Here is a 21,360-nt window from a genome sequence, read left to right as displayed (position 1 = left end):
TTCAGTGGCTTTACAAGGTGTCACTCTGCTTTGAACTGCACTGTAGATTTCGGACTGTTACATCCTAACCCAACCAACGTAATTTCTGCTTAATTTCATGAGCTTCAGAGAAGCTATGGAACTTAACTTTTCTCATATTTACTATCCCACGAATGCACAGGTTTACCAAGCCAGTATACTATCTACTATAGGGTACAGAATTAAAGCTACAGCACAGGAACAAGTTTCTGGACTTCAGTGTTATGAGGGCCAGACGGAAAAATTAGCCAGGCCAGTATGGGAATGGGACGGCCATATGCATTTCACGTTCCTGGGGGCAAGACGGGGATGCAAACGGAAAACAATGAATCAACGCAGGAACCGACGTGTGGGTGATAAGAGTCATTTCCATGGTCACTGGCAGCCCCCTGTAGGGTCCAAGCTTTCCGTTTTTAATGTTTTGATGTCAGCATCCTTGACCGTGGTAACTGCAAGCATTTCTCATTCTGATAAATTTTTTGGAGCAGGCAAACTGCTCTGTTGCTAAAGTTTGATGTGAAGGTGAGAGGGAAGGGATGGTGCTAAGAGGCTTAGCACTCGTGCATGAGGAGAGATTTAAAGTCTCACTTGGGTTACTATGACAACACATCCGTCAGCAGATAAATCCTAAAGAACTCTGTTTTGCAGCAGCGACGCTTGTTTTCTTGACAGCCCCTCAAGACCCTGTTGCCTGCATGGAACAACCCCCCAACTAGCACCTTCACTGCTTCTTTGTCAATTTACATGTTTTCTAACATTTGTATCTTAAGAATACAAAGCAGGTTATTAGACCAAGGACTGGGTCCCAGACCTCCTTAGAGACCAACTAGATTGTCATGATATGAACTTTTGAGAGTCATAGCTTCCTCGGTCAGGTGCAAGCAACGGCGTGGAAGGTGGTGGTATAGAATTGTTTAAAATGTTTAAGGAAGGAAATAAGTCCCGTTGACTAGGATACTGTGAGAGAAGATCCTGATTTTTGTCAGGAAGTTGGATGATGACCGATGAAATCCCTTCCAATTCCACAGATGAGAACTATCATTTGGTCACATCCACAAGGGTCACGCACACACGAGTTGTTTGCCTGTGCTTGGATGCTATTGGGAAGAAGGTTTTCTTCATCCAGTTTGGTGTAGTGGTTAAGAGTGATGGGACTCTAATCTGGAAAACCGGGTTTGATTCCTCACTCCTCTGCTTGAAGCCAGCTGGGTGACCCTGGGTCAGTCACAGTTCTTCCAGAGCTCTCTCAGTCCCACCCTCCTCACAGGGTGATTGTTGTGGGGATAATAACAACATACTTTGTAAACTGCTCTGAGTGGGTGTTAAGTTGTCCTGAAGGGCGGTATATAAATCAAATGTTATTATTATTAATGTTATTATTGCTTCCCTACAACACTGTGGTGCTTCCTACATTTTTCTTTCTTTCCTATAACCTTTCTCAAACCTGCTTAGCTGCCATATTTTAAGAAAGATTCCAGCAAAGATGAGATGGCACCTATGCGAACATGAAATTCTAGATTTGCCTGGTTCCATCCGCAATGGCGTCATTTTCTCTGTCCTGTCCCTGTAGTAGCCATTTCCCCCATACCACAAGAGGACTTTTTCAATGCCAGTTGGGGATCCAATGAGGCTCGCATAGCTCTCTTCTCTTCCATTTTACCCTAACAACAACCCTGTGAGGTAGGGTAGCCTGGGAGTGTGAGATTGGCCCAAGGTCCCCCAGCCAGCTTCCATGGCAGAGTAGGGACCTGAACTGGGGTCTCCCAGGACTCAGTCTGGCCCTCTAACCACTGCACCACATCTATCAGGTGACACAAATGTATGGGAACTGATTAAATTTCATTACAGAATCCTTAAAACAGGATTCCAGAAGGGCTATGCCAAAGCAAGTAGCGAGTTCCCAGACGGCTGTGTGGTTTGATGGGGAATGCAGGAATATAAAAGCCCATCTACGTACTATTTATCGTAATTTTCGTGACTCTGCAGTGACCTGCTTGCCAGTGGAGTATCAGATAATTAAAAATCATTTATATCATCTTATAAGGATTAAATGGCTGACCTTAAACAATGGGAACAACTTTTATGTGCCATTACCCTGAATGATTCCAGGCAATTTTGGGCCATAATGAATGGTGCTATTTGCTCTGAGATCCCTTGCCATTTTCCCTGATACATGGTTTCAGTATTTTTTGGACCTATTTTGTGAGGATCTCTCTAGTGGAATGCAATTGGTTTATTCTCCCCTGGATGGTCTCCCAGAGTGGCCCTCCTGTCACTCCGGAGGAAATAATAATTCTTATAGATCAACTCAAATCAGGTAAAGCTCCTGGTCCAGATGTGATAATCCCAGAGGTGCTGAAAGCTGATCCAGAGTGGTGGGCCCCTCTGCTTGCTTCTCTCTTCACTATGGTAAATAAGACTGGCCAGCTGCCAGCTGCCTGGACTAATGTGATTATGGTTCCCATTTATAAAAAGGGTTGTCATCTTAACCCACCTTCAGACCAATCAGCCTCCCATCTGTTATTGGGAAACGATACGCTAAATTCTTGCAAATTAAGCTCAGCTCTTGGATGTCATCTAGCAAAATATTAGGTCCAGAACAGGTGGGGTTTTGTCAGGGGAAGTCAGCTTTGGATAATTGTTTAGTCCTCGCTCATCTGATTAATAAATACATGAGAAGGAAAAGATCTAAATTGTATATTGCCTTTCTGGACCTTAAGGGAGCTTTTGATTCTGTCTCAAGGGAACATCTCTGGGCAAAGCTCGAGGGGATGTCACTAGATAAGAGGTTATTATCTCTTATCAAAAGACTTTATACATCAATGTCTTGCCAGGTCAGGTGTTCTTCCTTTGGGACACTCTCTCCCAAGATCTTTATTAAGCAGGGGTGCATTTTAGCCCCCCATTTGTTTAATCTTTTGTCTAAATGATCTTATCCCTTTTTTGTCACTAGTTGACGGTCACAGTCCTAGACAAGTAATATCCTCTATTAGGTTTTGCGACATTGTTGTTCTGCTCTTATCTGTAATTTTAATCTTACTCTGTATGGAGTCGTTTCTGTTTCTAATTTTTTTTAAATCTAACTGACTGATTACTATATTATATATATGCCAATAAAAGCTTGCTTGGACTTGGATCTATCAGGTTCTCTGAATTCAGTTTTTATTTATAAAGTAAATCTCTAGTCCTTTTCATTCTCCTTCTGTCAGATATACTGTTATAACTATAACAATATTCAACTGTCAATTTTTTTAAAAGCCTGAAAAAGCCCATGAGACCTCAGAATGGCTACCGCCAGGGGACTGGAGCAGGGAATATACAGAGAGCCTCGTCATGTGGAAGCCCCTGTGCTGCTGCACTATACTGGCAGCAGCCACAGGGGAACTGCACAAGTCCACCCCTGTGTGGAAACCACATTCGAGAGAGGGCTGAGGAAGCTCCTGCCCTGAGTGTCTATCACTTTAATTTTATTTTTATTTATTAGGTTTATAGTCTGCTCTCCCCATAAGTGGGCTCAGAATGGATAGCATCACATGTAATATAATCAAAATAAAATCAAATTAAAAGGAAAACATAAATTTCAGTAAACATAAAGCACTAGGCGGCAGTCCCTATTGCTTAACCCTGCCAAAATATCCCATGATATGGTGGTGGTATAATGTACAAACAAACAGAAATGCCTTACCAAATACATATATAAAAACCACATATATATATACCAAATAACCATATATATATGGTTTTTTATATATGTATTTGGTAAGGCACTTATATATATATAAAAATAAGAAAAAGACTACTATCGTGTATTTTTTTTTACCACTAATCTTTAATTGAATACCAGAAAGGCCTGTGTAGCTGAATTTTCCTCAAATGACAAAAAATATGTGGTTTCTAACACTTTGGTCATAGATCCAGAAGAGTTAGCCGTGTTAGTCTGTAGTAGCAAAATAGTAGAGTCCAGTAGCACCTTAAAGACTAACCAACTTTATTGTAGCATAAGCTTTTGAGAATCACAGTTCTCTTCGTCTGAGAACTGTTGGTTAGACTTTAAGGTGCTACTGGATTCGTTACTATTTTTCTAACACTTTGGCAAGCCCTAGCATCCTGGTGCATCCTTTAATACAGGTGCATGGTTGCAAAGAAAGAAAATCTGAGAAGAGGTGGTTGGTTTCTATTTGGAAGTGTCTTAGGTGGGGGATAGCTGGTCTTCCAGGGGGTCGGGGGACAGTGATTTCACTCAGCAATGGTTCAATGTCCTCCCCCCCATGCTTCATAACCCTGTTTGCCCCAGCGACTTTCTATGAAGTCCAAGTTTCCTTTCCAATAGGGAATTAGTTCTACAGGATTTTGGAATCTCTTGAGAGGACTTCTGAGTCAGGGAGTCCTCACAAGAGATTCCAAAATCCTGTAGAACTAATGCATGTAAGCAATTTAGGCACGCATAACAAACATATTTACATAATTTGCAAAGTTTACTCAATTTGCTGGCCAATACACAGGGATGCTTCTGCAAAAACAATTTTCACCAACAGCAAAGTAGCTCTAAGCCTTTTCTTTAGGAAGCAAGGAAACAGCGATGTGTAGTATTTATAGCTGTCCTGGTGTCAACTTAATGCTAAATATCTTTCTGGTTCAGAATCATGAAAACAACACTGGTTGTTTTGTTCCTGGGAAATCCCACCCCCACCCCCAGGAACCCTACAACAAATCCACGGAATTATTGCATGTTTTTCTAAACACAAAAATTCATTAACCTCTCCCGGCTCTGCAATCAGATGGCCTCTTTTAAGTGGGTAAATCTAAGCTTTATCTGCTTTGCCTGAAATTTTGTCTTACTGATCGCAGATTATTCCTCCATTTCACTCTGCTAAACCCCCAAATGAAATGTTGTTTAGAACAATGTGATCTGAGTTTGGTTTTGCTGTCATTGGAGAAGACTTCCATCTTCTCTGTAACTAGAAGAATGGCTTGAAGTTCTGCCCTGGGCCGTTTCCAGATGGCTTACCTGCCTCCGGAACGTTGTGCCATCTTGCGGGGAAAACGCGAAATATCGCGTTTTCTCGCGTGAGAAAATGCGATATTTTGCGTTTCCCCCGCAAGATGGCGCAACGTTCCGGAGGCAGATAAGCCATCTGGAAATGGCCCTGGATGTAGGCCTGGCACCATCCTGTATAGGAGAATGCCCGGGCATCCCTAAAGGTGCCACACTTAGGGCCTCTCCGGACGATACATGAAGAGTTCTATGTAGGCCCTTCCCCGAATTAATATCTGGCATATGGGACCCCAATCTGGATTTAGAGTGCAGTGGAGAGGGTTGAAGCCATCCATCCTCACTGTTTTTCTAAGCCAAAATTATCCAACAGAGATGTTCTTGTTGTGCTGGGGCAACAGCAGGTCTGCAGGCTCAGCTCAGGTAGGAAAAAAATGAGGTAGATATGCACATAGCTTACAACTTTCCTGCCCCTGAGCCTTTGGTCAGGTTGAAACTTGCAGCTGCTGCTGAAAAAACCAGCCACGACTTTGTTTCTTCCTTTCCCCTCCACAATGGCAAGCAGAGCTTACCCATATGCTGGTATCAGAAGAGTCTGAATGTCACTGGCTGCTACTCAACCAAACCTGATTGTATTCTCAAACGATTACAGGAGGCAAAATGCTAAATTACAATGGTGTCAGAGGATGCATTTCTACAGCTGCGCATGTGTTTGCTGGAGAAGGGTCATGAAGTCTCACGCAGTCTCTGGTGGTGGTCCCACCATAATTCAACAAGATGATACTGTAAACAAATATTGTTTACATCTAGTAGGTGCAACATTTTGGGGTTGTGGAGCCTTCAGCATGCATGCCTTTTATTCCCCCAGCCCCCTTGCCCAACTTTACCTCTACATCGGACACCTTCATGCGTGTGCCCTCCTTGCCCACAAAGATATCATCAATGTCCACAAGGACGTAACGATCCAGAGTCAGACAGAGCCGCTTGCCAGTCAGGTAAGCAATGGCATCCACAAAGATGAGCTTGTGCAGCCAGAAGTTGAGGTTATTACCAAAGAGGACCCGCTGGATGCCATCATGTAGTCCGAGGTCTTGCACTACTGTCGCGTGCAAGGCCCTGTGGGCAGCAAGGTGAGGGATTGACTCGGATGACTTGGTGCTGGCCATCAAGACGGGTTCGTAGGTGGTGTGATTAGACTGGAACACTGTCCAGTCATCGCCAGGCAGAGGGCCCTGCTCAACTTCATTTGCCTGGGTCACGTATAGCAGAGGGGCACTGGGATTGATGTGATAGTCTCGCAACCCCAGGTTGGAATGTAGGAAGAGGGGGAAACCCTTGAGCTGAGCGCTTAGCAAGCTGTTCTCGTTTGCCTTGAAGAAGCCGATGATTCCGACTCCATATTCCACACAGTATTTGTCCAAGAGGTCCCTGTTCCAGGTATCCAGGTTCACGTATTTAAGAATGTTCTCATAGATAATGAGAGCGTAGCGGCCGTGGTCCTTGTCCGTCAGAGTGGGCATGTCCCCCTTTCCAGGAGCAATCTCTGTCCTATATTTGAACCGGCTGGATTCCAAGATGGCCACAATCTCCTGTCCTAGCTGGGAATAAATGCTTTCCACAAAAACCAGCACCACAGGGTCTGTGCGAGAGTTGTCCACTGATTTTGTCAGTCTCCAGCTGGCCTGAGGCTGGAGGAGGACCCTATGCTGGTTGCTACAGTCACTGAAGGGCAACGGTGGTGGCTCCTTAATCTTGGGGCTGTTGGTGACATAGTAAGCCAGGAAGCACATGGAGATCAAGCTGAAGGCAATGAGCAGCAAGATCAGTCTGTGGAGCTCCAGCTGTCTCACGTGCCTCACTACTTTCCACAGCTGAATCATGGTGAGGCGGGTGGCTCACCCCCTCCTCACGCTTGGCACCAACCAAGCTGCCTTCGGTGCCTCCAACGCCACCGTTGGAAGAGCCAGTGGCAGCTCACGGAGAAGAAACGGGAGCTGCAGAGAGGGGTAATACTGAAGCGAGGAGCTGCAAGACTAGATTCCCAATGGTTTGCCATTTATCTCAAGTAACCATGGCCTTCAAGTCCCATTGCTCCTCTGCGTGGCTCCTTCCTCCTCTGCTTCTCCTCTGGCTCACGCAAGTCCTAGGGAGATGGCGGCTCATGTGCTGTTATGAACTCCCTGGCTTCTCAAGTGAATCAACCGGCCATTGGGGGAGGGGATGCACAGGCCCCCCCACAATCTGAGGAGTTGCCTCAGCAAAGTGGCTTGCCAGTCACATGTTGGTCACCCTTGTTTGGCAACCTACAAACAAACAAAAAAGAAATTACTTGTTAAGGTCAGAAAACACTTAAACTGAGGGGATTTCTGTGAGGGGATTTCTGTGAGGGGAAAAGAGGGACCAGTCAGTGCTTCCACATTAGAATCCCATCACCTTAATTTTGGTGTGGTGTTGTAAACTAGCTAACAGCTGCAAATTGTGACTTTGTCATGATCTCTAGGCTTCTTTGGAGCAGATCAATCATTAGCTCTAGGTACGGTATCACATTTTACAGGGCCAACTGAGCAGCTGGGCCAAGTAACAACTTCCTGTTACAGAGGAGCATTGCTCTTCCCACACTGTATAATAATATTGGTTGGTCCGATGAAAAAGGCATTACATCACTGTTTTTTCACATTTTTTAAAGCCTAGCACGACTACCTACGGTCTTAGAAATTCTCTTTGATCAGTGATACCTACATGCAAACATTTCCCTGCTCCAGTTAAGGGTCAGTACAAGAAAAACAAGGACCTGTGGAATTTCATCACTCGGCACCCCTCTTCAATACTTCATTCCGCTTGTCAAGACTTAAGGAAAACTGCCAAGTTTGCTCAGACTTCTTTCACTCTGGCGTGTAAGATCTGATCAAAGCCACTTGAGCCTAAGTAAAAGGGTCTCTGAAAACAACCCATGGGTAAAGTCTGTTAGGAGATTAACTTCCTGCTGAGGTTACTTAAATATTTTGTGGGGTTTTGTTGTCGTTGTTGTTATTGTTTTGAGGTGGTAGAGAAGGTGCAAAAGGGAAAGAGCATGAAAGAAGTTTAGAAATGCTCAGGGGCAATCTTTAGAGTCTGATTTGCAAGAATCCAAGTGCACAAAAATCTTAGCAGAGATTAAAGGAAAACTGACAGGCAGTCCGGGACCACAGAGAAAGATGGTTTCATGTGGCTACAGGTAGGCATGGAAGTGACTTCAAACAAAACAGCACTGTGTTTGAAGTGCAGGCCAACCCCTTATTTCAAACAAAACCACTTTTACAACCATACGAAGTCTTCCCACTTTACCACGCCTGTGTGTGTGTGTGTGTGAGGGGGAGTATTGAATAACAAATTTAAACTGGTTTTTAAACACAAATCAATTCCAGCTTGGAATTTTTTTGGGAAGCTTTTGCTGCTTTTGTGGACATCAATATGCTAGAAATGATTGTGGTAGGCACGGGCAGACAGACAGGCAAGCAAAACATTTCATGGGCTGTGCATTTTGTGTTCTTAACTGCAAGGCGGATTTTAAATAACTCAAACGAGAGAAAGACTTTCCACCTTGTTAGTCATAGAAATTCTCAGCTACGGAAACTGGGTACCGTTTTATTTATTTACATTATTTATAGTTGGCCTTTGTCACCAAGACTCAAAAGTAGATCACACAGTGTAATTGAATACGATCAACAGGATGGGACATCCAATAAACAGTTCAATAAGGCTTGGTATGCAGAAATTTGAAAAGAAGCAGAAATCTGATACAGAGCTGAAACAAAGCATAAACATTTAAACATGACATGTTAAACAATAGAGAAATTAAACAGTAAGAGTATACTTGCAGCAACACACAGTTACGGTAGTCTAGTCCACAGTCCCTGTCCCTTTACCAGAGCTTCTTTCTCAACCATTTCATTACAGCACAATCCTTTTACCCGTGTAAGAAAGTTCTCCTGAATAATTCAGTGGAATGCAAAGCCTGTTCTCTTTAGAATGACCATGTTTGAGAAGAACTACTAGTCTGCACCAGCAGTGCCCAGCTGAACAGCAAGCCGGAGAGGCAGCCCCCCCCCCCAACCAGTTCATCTGAACCAGCAGTCTGCTCAAAAAAAACGGAGCCATTCTATGTCTCAGTAGTTCGTTACCAGCCCCTGTTTGTTACCAGTATGTGAACATGACAATGATGTGCATACACATACATATGCATTACAGGTCTGTATCAGACTGCTGCGCAAGAATCTATCAGTTCTGGTCTCTTTAACAAAGCCTCAATGACAGAGGGTGTGCCAGCCAGCACAAGGTGCACAGAGCAGTTTTGGGACTGCATCAGCAGTTTAAATGGAGGTGGGGGGAGAACGAAAATGACATCATGACAGAGAGAAAGATGTCTAGTAGCAATCTATATGCCCAGACTGCTGATCCCAGGCAAGTTTTCATTCCAAAAGCTTACAGCATTTGGCTCATAAGTGCTGAAGAAATGAAATTGCTCCATCACACAGGTGAAAGCTGGGAGACTTGATATGTTAAGAAATGATGTTGGCAGGGAAAACTCGCTTCTTGGGGGACTCCAGTAGCCACGACAGCTTAATCTCTAGTGGTACAAAATCAGGTTGTCAGAAAGAGAGGCAGAGATTGAAGGCGCGTGTTCAAGAGTAATGAAACTGGCCAGATTACAGAGTTTGGGTTAATGGCCCAGAAAAAGCTGTAGGCAAACCGTTCTCTTTTAGCATAACTTACCTCACTGAATTGCTGGGAAGACGAAAAACGTTGTAACCCCATGTAAATTGCCATGAGCAACTTGGAGGAAGGGATGGATAAGCAAACAGCCTCTCTAAAACCATAACGGTTTTGCTGAGCATGCTGTCAGGGCCACAGAAACAGATACGTTCCACCCTCTTATGGCCAAGTCTTAGAATCTGGTAGAATCAGAGAGAGAGACCATATCCGGAGAATGACCATGGACATCTCAGGAGACTGCCCAGGGCAGCCATTGCTCAAGGGGTGGAGCTTCAGGGCTTCTGCAGAGCTTGCAGCCCCTCCCATGGCAAGCAGGAATAAAATCATAGGAAGAAGGCAAACACATGATGCCGTCGTACACAGAGCTGGACCACTGGGGGGGGGGCATCTAGCTCACCATTACCTCTTTGTGAATGGCAGCAGCTCTCCAGAGCCTCAGTAGGGGAGCCCAAAGCCCGTTTAACTGGAGATTCTGAAGCTGGAACCTGAGATCTTCGGCACCCACCACTGCTCCTCCTCTACTTCACGCACGTAACTGTAGTCAAACCAAACACAAACTAAGAGAGCAATTAGCTTCTCCTCCCCCATACCAAGAACACGTCTAAGCTATTTATGCTTCACAACTTGTGTTAATACGCACTAAGCATTGTAGCTATCACCAGAAAGCCTGTTATTTGCCAGATTTTTGGTAGAGCAAATCTTTGTGATGTCTCTGTTTCCTCCTCCCTAGTTGAGTCAGTATTGGCATTTGGAAGGAGAGGCGGTCTTGGTGACTAAGCATGACTCCTCTTCAAAAGTCAGCGTGCTTTGAACGGCGCAATTAGCTTTATTTACCAGACAGAAGGGAATGACTAGAAAAGCACACACCAGTAGTCAGCAGCAATCACTTCAGGTGATCCGGTGTGAACTGACTCAGAACTTGTCTCCGCTATCAGCCGCTGATAAAAACCTCTGCAAAGACAAAGGCCCACAACACCGCCTCTGGCACACAACACACATGTACGCGTACACACAGTACCTCCCTCACAAAATACATGTGCAGTAGCACTTCTGCCACACACCCAGGAGTCTCTCTCTCTCCCAACCTTCTCTTACGTACATAAACCCAATGCTCATTAGCAGAGCATCCGCTTGGCATGCAGAAGGTTCCTGGTTCTATCCCCACCGTCTCCAGGATCAGGCCCGAAAGGGCCTACGGTTGATGGGGAAAACGTCTGCCTAACACCCTGGAGAGCCACTGCCAGTCTCAGCAGACAATACTGTCTTTGACTGCTCATGTGTGCGCGCATGTACGCATCACACCTCCCTCCTACAGAAATATATGTAATACTCCTTTCTTACTCACACACCTTTTACACACAAATCCAAAACATAAACACACAATGGACACCATTCTTATTCTCTCTCTCACACATACATACACACAAACACACAAGTAGCAGTGTTTCTCCCCCCGCAACCCCCCAGCGTGCCCCTTTGCTCATTTTCTGTATTCTACTGCAGCTGCAGCCTGCTCAGCTGCAGAAGTCACCAGTTTTTCGGGGGGGGGGAGCAGACTCCACCCATTTGGCCTCAATGAGACAATCATTTGCCCTCTCATATCAATTCTCATTTAAAATGGGGATTTTGAAGCCTCTTAACATCAGGAAGACACAATACATTTTCATCAAAACAGTGAAAGAGAGACCCCCAAAAATATATACTTGAATGTTTGAGCAATCTAAACTACAAGAAGAAAAATTTCAGGTATGCTCTACATGGACAAAATAATGGTCAGAAAAGGGGAAATCTCAGACCTCAATGCAAAAGTTTTAAACAGCTGCAATCCAACCACTCTTCATCAGATTTCTCTGAAATGCGGCCAGATGAGACACAGTGAGGGGTATTTCCCCACAAATAAATTTCAGACAGCTTAGAAAATCCTGTTTATGAGAAATAGAATTTCTAGGTTTTATAATGATAGAATGCTGAAAAACCAAGACGCCTTAAACTATGGAGCTAATCCCGCAACTCCATAATAAAGACAGACTCTGATATCTTTATAGAAATCACAGGGGTATGTTGGAAGCAACCCTGGCATTTGGGTGGAAGGTCCTCATTCTGCACACATGAGACTGGAATAAGAAAGAGACTGTGTGTGCGATCCCTGTATGCAGGGCTTTTTTTCTGGGAAAAGAGGTGGTGGAACTCAGTGGTGGAACTCAGGACCGCACAATGTCACTTTGGGTCAGCTAGAACAAGGGGGGAAATATTATAAAGTTTAAATTGCCCTTGGTGAAAATGGTCACATGGCTGGTGGCCCCTCCCCCTGATCTCCAGACAGAGGGGAGTTTAGATTGCCCTCTGCGCCGCTCAGCGGCGCAGAGGGCAATCTAAACTCCCCTCTGTCTGGAGATCAGGGGGAGGGGCCACCAGCTATGTGACCATTTTCAAGAGGTTCCGGAACTCTGTTCCACCGTGTTCCAGCTGAAAAAAAGCCCTGCCCGTATGGCTGCCGGCTTAGGAAATTCCTAGAGACTTGGGGGCAGGGCCTGGGGTGGGCAGAGGAGGGGAGAGGCCTCATTGGGGTGTAATGCCAGAGAGCCCACGCTCTGAAGCTGCCATTTCTTCCAGGGAAACTGTGGTCTAGAGTTCAGTTGTAATTCCATGAGCTCTTCAAGCCCTACCAAAGTGCATAGAAAAGTTGCCACTAACAGACACAATGTAAGCTGGTTCTCCAAGGGCTCATTCACCATATGGAGAACAACCCCAAATTAACCACTATTTGTTACTGGTTTCTGTGCAGGCTTTCCCTTCAAGGATATTAATGCACGGCACCAGAGATTATTAGGGAACTCAGGAGATCAAAATTAATTAAATATTCAATTTGACAAAGTCCTTAGTATTAGAACTGCTTATTTCTCATTTCTCCTGTCTGGCTATCCCCTTAACCCCTGCTTCCTACTCCACCTCACACTCAGAGAACTGTTGTGCTTCGAAAATTTGTTATGCATTCGTGTGGGAGAGAAGTCAAAGGGCAAACCCCCTTTCTGTTTAGCTCCCAATAAGTATGTTCTCACAGGCAGGAATTAATGGAAGAGCGCACAAAAGCTTAAGGATACTAGCTAGATTTTCAAGATTCGAGTCCAGTAGTATCTTAAAGACCTACTAGATTCCCAGGATATGAGCTTTCGAGAGTTGGATCTGTTTGTTAGGGAGCTCTGACACTTGAAAGCTAATATCCTGGAAATCTTTAAGGCGTTACTGGACCTGAATTTTTTTCTATAGACCAACACAGCTACCCACCTGAAACTAACTAGATTTTGTTATTAAGAGGGCTACCTACAATTTACCAGATTAGGGTAGGAAAGATTAATAGGATGCAAATAATGGCAAACTCTTCTTAAAAGACATAGGTTTGGGTAGCTATTATAGAAGTTACACAAAAGGACATAGGCGAATTCTGTACTGTATTGTTCCCAGTGGATGCAACTTTGCTTCTCGTTAAACTGTCCTGCAGCATATTCACAGGCCAGCTCAAGAAAACCATGCTTAAGGGGAAAAGCTTAGAAAATGAGAAGTGCATTCGAGACAGAGTGACCGAGGAATCAGATGCTATTGTTTGTGGTCTTCCTTGAGAAAGAAACACAAAGCAAGAGGTTACTAAAGGTGATTAACATCTCCTTAGAGTCTACCATCCCCTATACCAAGAAGGGTTCCAACAGGTATATGACAATGAAATTTGAGAGAAAGAGAGATGAACTTGTCCCCCCCCCCCCCCAGGCTTTGGCTGATAAGAATCAGATGAGAAGACAAGACTAATCAGATCTAAGGAAGGTTTAAGGTATTTTGCCACTCCAAGTAAGGTACACCCATCTTCCACATGGACACTAGCGGGGTCCAAAGCCGATACCGAGTTGCTGCTGGCTTGGAGTAAGTCTACAGTGCATTAGTGCCTTCTCTCCTTCTGCTGCCCCAAGCCGTTTCTTTGCTGGCTGAGCCAGAGAAATAGCCCTGGGCAGACCAGGCTGCCCTGCTGGTTTGAGAAGAACATAAGCTAGAGGCAGCAGAGCTAGAGTTTAGCCAATTGCAACACCTATCTCCCAGGAAGCTATGAAGCACTCTTGAGAGGACTCTCCATCTGAAGGCCACACCAACTGAAGTTGAAGAAGACAGCTTGCACATGTCCTCTCTTGGGACACTGATGAATCCACTACTCCCACCTCAGTGGGAAGGCTAGAAGAGTAAACCAGAACTAAACCACTCCCCTTTCAAAGAACTGGCCAGTTTCACACCTGAAACATGATTTTCAAAATGAAACAAATGCTCTGTGTGCTTAGTTTAGTCAACACAAAGCCCTTGGTGAGATGTCTGGGGCATGGCATTTCTGTGCCCTCAGACTGGCCAAACTATGTTGATCTTTAGGGAAAACAGAGTTAGCTTTGGTATGAATTCTTTGGGGCTGCCCTCAGCACTGCTCTGTTCTTTGATTAACAAGCACAGCCCCACCAGTCTTCAATTACAATGGGAGGTGAAGGCTACTCAAAAACGAAAAAAAAAGTCCAGTGGCACCTTCAATTAATGTTAGTCTTTAACATGCCACTGGACTTTTGTTTCACTTTGCTCTAACATGGCTACTCTCCTGTACAATATTCAAAAATGGTCTTTAGTGGTAGAACTTTGAAAGAGGCAAGAGCACTTGAAAAGCATATGGGACAGGGCAAAGCCTCAGAAAGGGTGTCAAGAAGAGGGAAGGGAGCAGAAGAAACATCACTGAGGGAAGCTGGAGATTAGAGAATCAGGTTGCTATGCAACAGCAAAATCAGGGAAGGGCTTGAGGGTGTGGGACCACAGCTTCCCCCCTTCCACCAACCTTTGTTTGGCCAAATATTCAGTAAGTTGTGAGGCATACCTGAAAATGGAGCCCCTGCCTCTCAGGTCTGTTAAGCCCTCAGCTTTCTGCGCTGCTCTCTCATCTCATCTCAAACGCTTTGCCACCCAGCAGGTGGGATATGTCTGCCTTCTGACTGGGAAGGCTCTTCTTGAGACGCTCACAGTTCAAAGAAAATCCTGGCTGCCCGTTAGAAAATGCTGCAGTCTCAGAAGGTACTGGAAACAAGCCCCAGGCTCTACATTTGTTCGTGGAGCCAGGGGAATGGCAGCAGAGGTAAGGAATGCAGCACATAGCAAGAGTTCCTGAAGGAAGGAGGAGCCAGGGATAGTGGCCTGTGTAAAACTGACTGCAGTTTTGTATTTTGTTTTCAGAAAAGGGAGCTTGTTCGTCTACAGTGGAACGGCAGGATTTGCGTTCAGTGGCAATTTAGAGATTAACAAGATTTTCAGGAAGTGTATCTTCTAGACACCACTGTACAAATACACGATGGAAGCTTAAGAACCACCTAATACTGGAAGCCTACTGATCAGTAAACATACCTACGTGGCCTTCAGTCACCATCCTAAACACACTAAACAATCCAACCAAGTTCTACATTACAGCTGCATCTGTTCCAGTCTCTCTGGCAGATATTCTCACCTGCAGGATCTACATATTTTTGGAATTGCAATACCCATTGTTGTAGTAAGGAAACAGATTGGCAAAGCCAGAATGATACCAAGGGATGACTTGCTACAAGACAGGCCCAAATGAAACAATAAGAGAATGCCACTGGTGGTCACATAGAGTTCAAACAAGTTCAAAGCATTAATCACTTGTGACTAGAGATGGACACGAACCAAAATATGAACCAAAGTTCATGACGAACCAGGCCAGTTTGTGGTTCGCGAACCAGCGGTTCATCAGATCCCATTTCTGACAAACCGCCACGAACTTTAGGCTGATTTGTTTGGTTTGTTTTTTGGTTCATTACTGCAGACAGCCTGGTGCCGATCAATCAGTTTCCTAGGCAACAGGGGATGTACTTCCTGCAGACCTTTTGCTGACCTGGAAGTGACCTTCTGCTGACTCGGAAGTAACGATTTTCTGACCTGGATGTGATGTTTTCACGAACCAAATGAACCGGTTTGTGAACCGGGGGGGGGCAGGGAGGTTCGTGAAAGTTCATAGTACATGAAATTTGATGAACCACGAACCACATGGTTCGGGTTTTTTTCCGGTTTGTGCCCATCTCTACCTGTGACCTATGCTGGATAATGATACTCTTCTCTCAAAAGCATTGGAAGGAAAACTTTTTCTTGCCCACAGACAGCTCCTAATCTCACTCACAATAATGTACTTCCGAATACAGATACGGACTCTGGGACCAGGGCTTGCAGTAAATCAAGATGCCAACTCTGTCCCCATATTCACTCCTGACAACACAATCACTGGACCCAACAACACAAGTAATACCATCTCAGATTCATTCACATGTTCATCTTTCAATGTTATATATGCTAACAAGTGTCAGCAATGTCCTACTACTCTCTACACTGGACAAACTGGTCAGTCCCTACGCAAAAGAATAAATGGACATAAATCTGACATTAAAAGTCACAATACTCAAAAGCCAGTGGAAGAATATTTTAATCTTCCAGGACATTTCATAGCTGACCTAAAAATGGCTGTCCTCAAACAAAGAAGCTTCAAGGAGAGATTAAAACGTGTGATTGCTGAACTCCAGTTTATTTACAAGTTCAGAACAATGGAACCCCCTGGTCTGAAGAGAGACATAGGATTCGTATTTCACTACAGATGCTAATTTCTGCTCTAATCAAGCTTCACCCCATCCATCTCCTGAGTGGAATATAAAGGCTCAGGGATCTCCACTTCTTCCTGTATCTGATGAAGGGAGCTTTGACTCTCAAAAGCTTATAACCTGAAAATCTTGTTGGTCTCTAAAGTGGCACTAAAATCCTCCAGAAAAAAGGGAGCCACTGAACCCAGCGCATAAAGAACAAATGCCTCCGTCTAGTACTACAAATGCTTCTGAAGTACCACTTCTAACTCCTCTCTTCATTCCACTTCCCTTAGCTTGAAGTGACATCATTTTCATGGAACACTTTGATGCTGGAATGCATCTCGGTTCCAACTCTTCACCTGAGCATCCTGTGTCAAGTCCGAAAAGAAGACCTGCTTTCCATCTTGAGTCACAGTAAAGAAACTACACTGCTCACTGTTGCCAGAAAAGATGTCTAGATTCTTCAGCGGCACTGCATGGTCATTTTGACAAATTAATCTGAATTTAACATCTAAGAAACACGACAAAGCTGTCCTTCCATTTCAGTTCTCCTCTCTTCTGCACTGTGGAACAGATTTTGAATATGAGAGTTTACCTCTTGGTGAAATAATGCTTGTGATCCTTTCACTGTCCTGTTCTTAATGAACACTATAGAAACAGTCTTATCCTATGAATGTGTGATCAGGAATGAAGAACTCTTGTGTATGCATGCAGGGCTCTGGCAGAAGGTGACAGGCTCAAGCCTAGAAAGGGACCAGTGTATTATTACTGAAAGCAAGTCTTTTTCAGCACAGATAACTTGACCTCTCCTGCCCGTAAACATAAAGAAAGAAGACAAGGACCAGGCAGCAGCTCAAAGAGAATAGAAGATAAATACGGGATAGTATAATGGCTGTATACTTTGTTCACAAACCAAAGCATTTCTTCTGTGCCTTACTTATATTAAAGCTGCTAATTTAAAAGATAGGATCCTGAGTTCTAAGGTCAGCCTAATGCAGTGATTCCAAACCTTTGCAGTATGGTGACCCGCAAATCCAAATTTGCTTTATATGGTGACCCAATCCAGGGCTCACCCAAGAGATTGAGAAGGGGGGGGCATCTGGTTGAGGAGATGTGGGAAGATGGCAGATGTCAGCAAAGAGGTGGGTGGCAAGTGACTCACTGCAGAACATCTCCCACAGCAGGTAGAGGGCAGTGAGGCACTGCAGGGGGCTGGGCAAGAGGCTGGCTGCTGAAGGAGCAGTGCCAAGACAGAGCCTATGCTCTCACACATCTCTTTTTTCACTTTTCCATGTGCTGAACAGCTCCCACCTACTTTCCAGCCTTCCCCCTCCCCGCCTTCTTCCAGCTACTAGTTGCCAAACAGATTCCCTCCCCCCCTCATTATTGTCGCAAAGGTCGAGAGCAAGGCAAGAATATGAGGATCTAGAAAGGAAGGAGAGGAGAAAAAGCTGCAAAGGAATGGCTGGCCTGGGACCTACTTTCAGAGGCTTCATGATGCATTTTTGGGTCCCGACCCACAGCTTAGGAAATATGGTTCTAACAACTATTCCCAATCATGCTCTCTTTTTTAACTTTAAAAAAAAATTCATCTAGATCCCATTTTTCTCTTCAGTGGGGACCCAAGGCAGCTTATATAGTTCTCCTCTCCTCCAATTAATGCTTACAACAACTCTGTGGAGTAGATTTGTCTGAGCGTGTGCGACTGGCCCAAGGTCACTTAACAAGCTTCCTCGGCAGAGTGAAGATTAGAAAACAGGGTTGCATCTACCTGTAACTGTTGTTCATCGAGTGTTCTTCTGTGCAGGCACACATGGGAACTGCGCATACATAGGCTGCTCTGTGCATGCACCATTCCCATGTGGGACTACACAGAAGACACAACGATTAACCTGGATTCCCCAGGTCTTAGTCTGAAACTCTAGCTGCTACACCATGCGGATTCTCAGGTTTATTAGAAAGGCATGGCAACCTACTTCAGAGGCCCAGCATACAAGCACCTGTGATTTTTAGTAATGTTACTACACAAAGGAAACTAATGCCCCTAACAACCACTTTTTGCCAGAAGCAGTAGACTGACTCTACTGCCTTCTCCTTGTGGTACACTTTCTAAACTATAGGATGAAATGAAATGAAAACTGGGTCAATCGTCAAAAAATGTCTAAGTTTAAAACATGAAATGAGTACCTTTTCAGAAGCAAATGTTTAGCCTGTTTCTGACAAAATAGTAAAGAGTCCAGTAGCGCCTTTAAGACTAACCAACTTTACTGTAGCATAAGCTTCCGAGAACCACAGTTCTGCATCTGACGAAGACAGCTGTGCTTCTCAAAAGCTTATGCTACAGTAAAGTTGGTTAGTCTTAAAGGTGCTACTGGACTCTTTGCTACTACAGAGTAACACGGCTAACTCCTCTGGATTGCTGACAAAAGACTCCAAAAAAGATCACTCTGTACACTCACAGCAGTATTTGCAAATCCATGGGGTCAGGGCACTCCAGTGTGATCTCCTTCAGCCTACCGTTGCCCACGGACCACAGAAGCAAAGGCTGGTCCATTGCCACTAAGGAGACATCTCTCTGGCTGAAGGCTTAAGAGGCCTGCAGTAAGATCTGAGCCCAGATGGGTTGCCAAATTTTGGCCTTGCATCAGAGGTAAAACTGATTCACTTGCAAGAGCTCTGGCCCATTGTTTCATATCACTTCACTGCACTTTCTGGAGTTGGTGCTGGGGTACCTCTGCCCATGCGTAGCCTGACCAAACGTCCACTGCCATGTAGAGGGGACCTTTTGCAGAAATGGTTGGGCACAGCCCATCTTGGGCTGAGACCTTGCAGCGTCAGGACCCACCAATGAGCTAGAAGCCTGGGGCTAGTAAGGCCAAGCTGTCATAGCCACTGCTGACCACTGAACCCTGAAAAGGAGAGCCCCTTTGGTCTTCTGTTCAACAGTCTCACTCTGTCACTCTGTGTCTGGGAAACAACAACTGGAGTAGAACAGAGAGAGAGAACGCTAATGAACGAACAGCCCCAGTGATTCCTTGGAAGTCTCCCATCTAAGTACTGGATCCCAGCCAACCCTATTTAGCTTCCAAGCTCCGACAACCATTGGGTTAGTCTGGGCCATTGAGGATGCTACAAGAGACCTGTAACCTTTGCAAAACAAAGGGAAAAAAAACCCCAGGCAATTTCATTTTTACTGTTCACATTTGCTGCCGTCAAAGCAAGCCTTGACAATTGCCTAACCTCTTATTGATAGGGAAGTAAAAAAAGCCAACACGGCATCTCTCCCATAAAAGGAAACTCATTTCAGACAAGGCAATGTGTGGGACTGAATGTAACCAGACAAGTTCAGCAACGCAGCTGCCCCCCAGCCCCCAGATCCCTCAAAGGAATATTCTGCATTAACGATGGCCTACTATTGACAATAAAACACTCTTGTCTCAGCTCCATGCAGACAACAATTCTCTCTCAGCCACCACTCACTTGCTCTGCTGTGAGCTTGTTGCTTCCCTGAGGGAGTATTAGATGATGAACAGCTCTAAGCCTTCTCTTACCTCATGCCTGGCCTCGTCCTAATGCGGAGCAAGCAGGCTTAATGTGCGGGCGGTGTCTCTTCTCCCTCCCTCCCTCTCATCTCCCCCCCACCACCACCTTCCCCTAAATTCTGTGGACAATTTGCATGAATGACTGAGAAGACGCACAGCTCCACAGACCTGCCAGTGGGAATCCCCTTGCAACGCATCTGACTCCTAATCCCAAACCTTCCAGCCCCAGCACACAAAAACTATACATAGGAAACATTTCACATACGTAAGTAAGAGTCAGTGATAAAGGCTCTCTTTCCACATTGGAACACTTGATTTTTTTTCAATTGGAATATTCTGTATCAGAGGAGGAGGGGAGGGGACGAGGCAGGAAGATGTCCTCTTGAATAGACGGCAAGGCAAAGCGACGTGACAGCAGAAGCTGAAACAGACACATACAAAGAAGTGGAATGGAACGCTTGAAATGGCAAGTGAGGACTTTGAAGGGACAGATGGCACAGGAAATGGGAGCAGATGCAATCCCACAAGCAGTATCATCTGAGAGCACCAAGAGGCCACAGAGTCCCTAAGACATACGCTGCATTGCCTGAGGAGAAAATGGCGAGTTATCTTCTCGTTATGCAAAGTCAATCAGAATTGGTGAGTAGTACTTTGCTTATAGACTGAAGTAAGCAATTCCTTGAAATGCCAACACACACCCCTCACTCCCTCAATTTTATAAGTAGTAAGAAACGGGAAGTCAGTCTGGGCTGATTATCGGGACTCTAACCTGTCTTCCCAAAGACACAGGACGATTCCCTCACTCCTCAGGATGACAGAAGATGGCTGTGGAGCAGAACGCGAGTGCCTTACCAAAAGAGGGCTACCAGTTCTGCATCTGGCTCAGAAGGAAGCTCAGGGGATGAGGTGAAGTCATTTTTCACAAACTTCACCCATTTCATGTTCTGTTTATTAACAGTGCAATCTTATGCAGAGTTACTCCAGTCTAAGCCCATTGAAGTCAATGGCCTTAGACTGGAATAACTCTCCATAGGATTGCACTGTAAGAAGATGAAGCCGCAACACAGAACTGTTCCATTCATCCACATCATCTCCCTTAACCTTCCTTAACACAAAAACACAGTCCTGCTTCAAATCAATATAAGGCCTGGCTGAGGAACAAAGAATGTGCTGCAATCTGCAATCTTTGAATATCCAGCGCAAAAATCTGGCAATTTGGGCAGAACCCTAAATAATTTCCTTTATTTTAACAAACATGGTCCTTTTAAAAAAATAATGGAGTTGCAGAAAAGTTGCTAAAAGCTCATGGAATGGGGTGGTCAGTTCAGGGGGGTCAGGGCTAACTGTTCTGTTTCTTCTTCTTCTTTGTTTCCTGTCCCTAGGTACTGTGGCACCAATC

The 21,360-nt window shown here is 44.9% G+C and overlaps 1 protein-coding gene across 5 annotated transcripts in view; it reads right to left on the bottom strand.

The window, feature by feature from the left end:
• The window catches only part of NDST2 (N-deacetylase and N-sulfotransferase 2), a 175,225-nt gene that overhangs the window by 25,310 nt on the left and 128,555 nt on the right, over positions 1-21,360 (bottom strand). For 4 of the 5 annotated variants that reach the window (XM_054982345.1, XM_054982346.1, XM_054982349.1 and 1 more), the window contains one exon: positions 5,899-7,314. In XM_054982345.1, the coding sequence (XP_054838320.1) occupies positions 5,899-6,891 (993 nt within the window). In that variant the 5' untranslated portion in view covers positions 6,892-7,314. Of the gene's footprint in view, positions 1-5,898; positions 7,315-8,647; positions 8,672-21,360 lie in introns of those variants that run through there. The other variant, XM_054982348.1, reaches the window with a different exon arrangement.

Source organism: Eublepharis macularius, chromosome 6, assembly GCF_028583425.1.
Source record: "Eublepharis macularius isolate TG4126 chromosome 6, MPM_Emac_v1.0, whole genome shotgun sequence".
NCBI lineage: Eukaryota > Metazoa > Chordata > Lepidosauria > Squamata > Eublepharidae > Eublepharis > Eublepharis macularius.
This window is presented reverse-complemented; position numbering and strand designations above follow the sequence as displayed.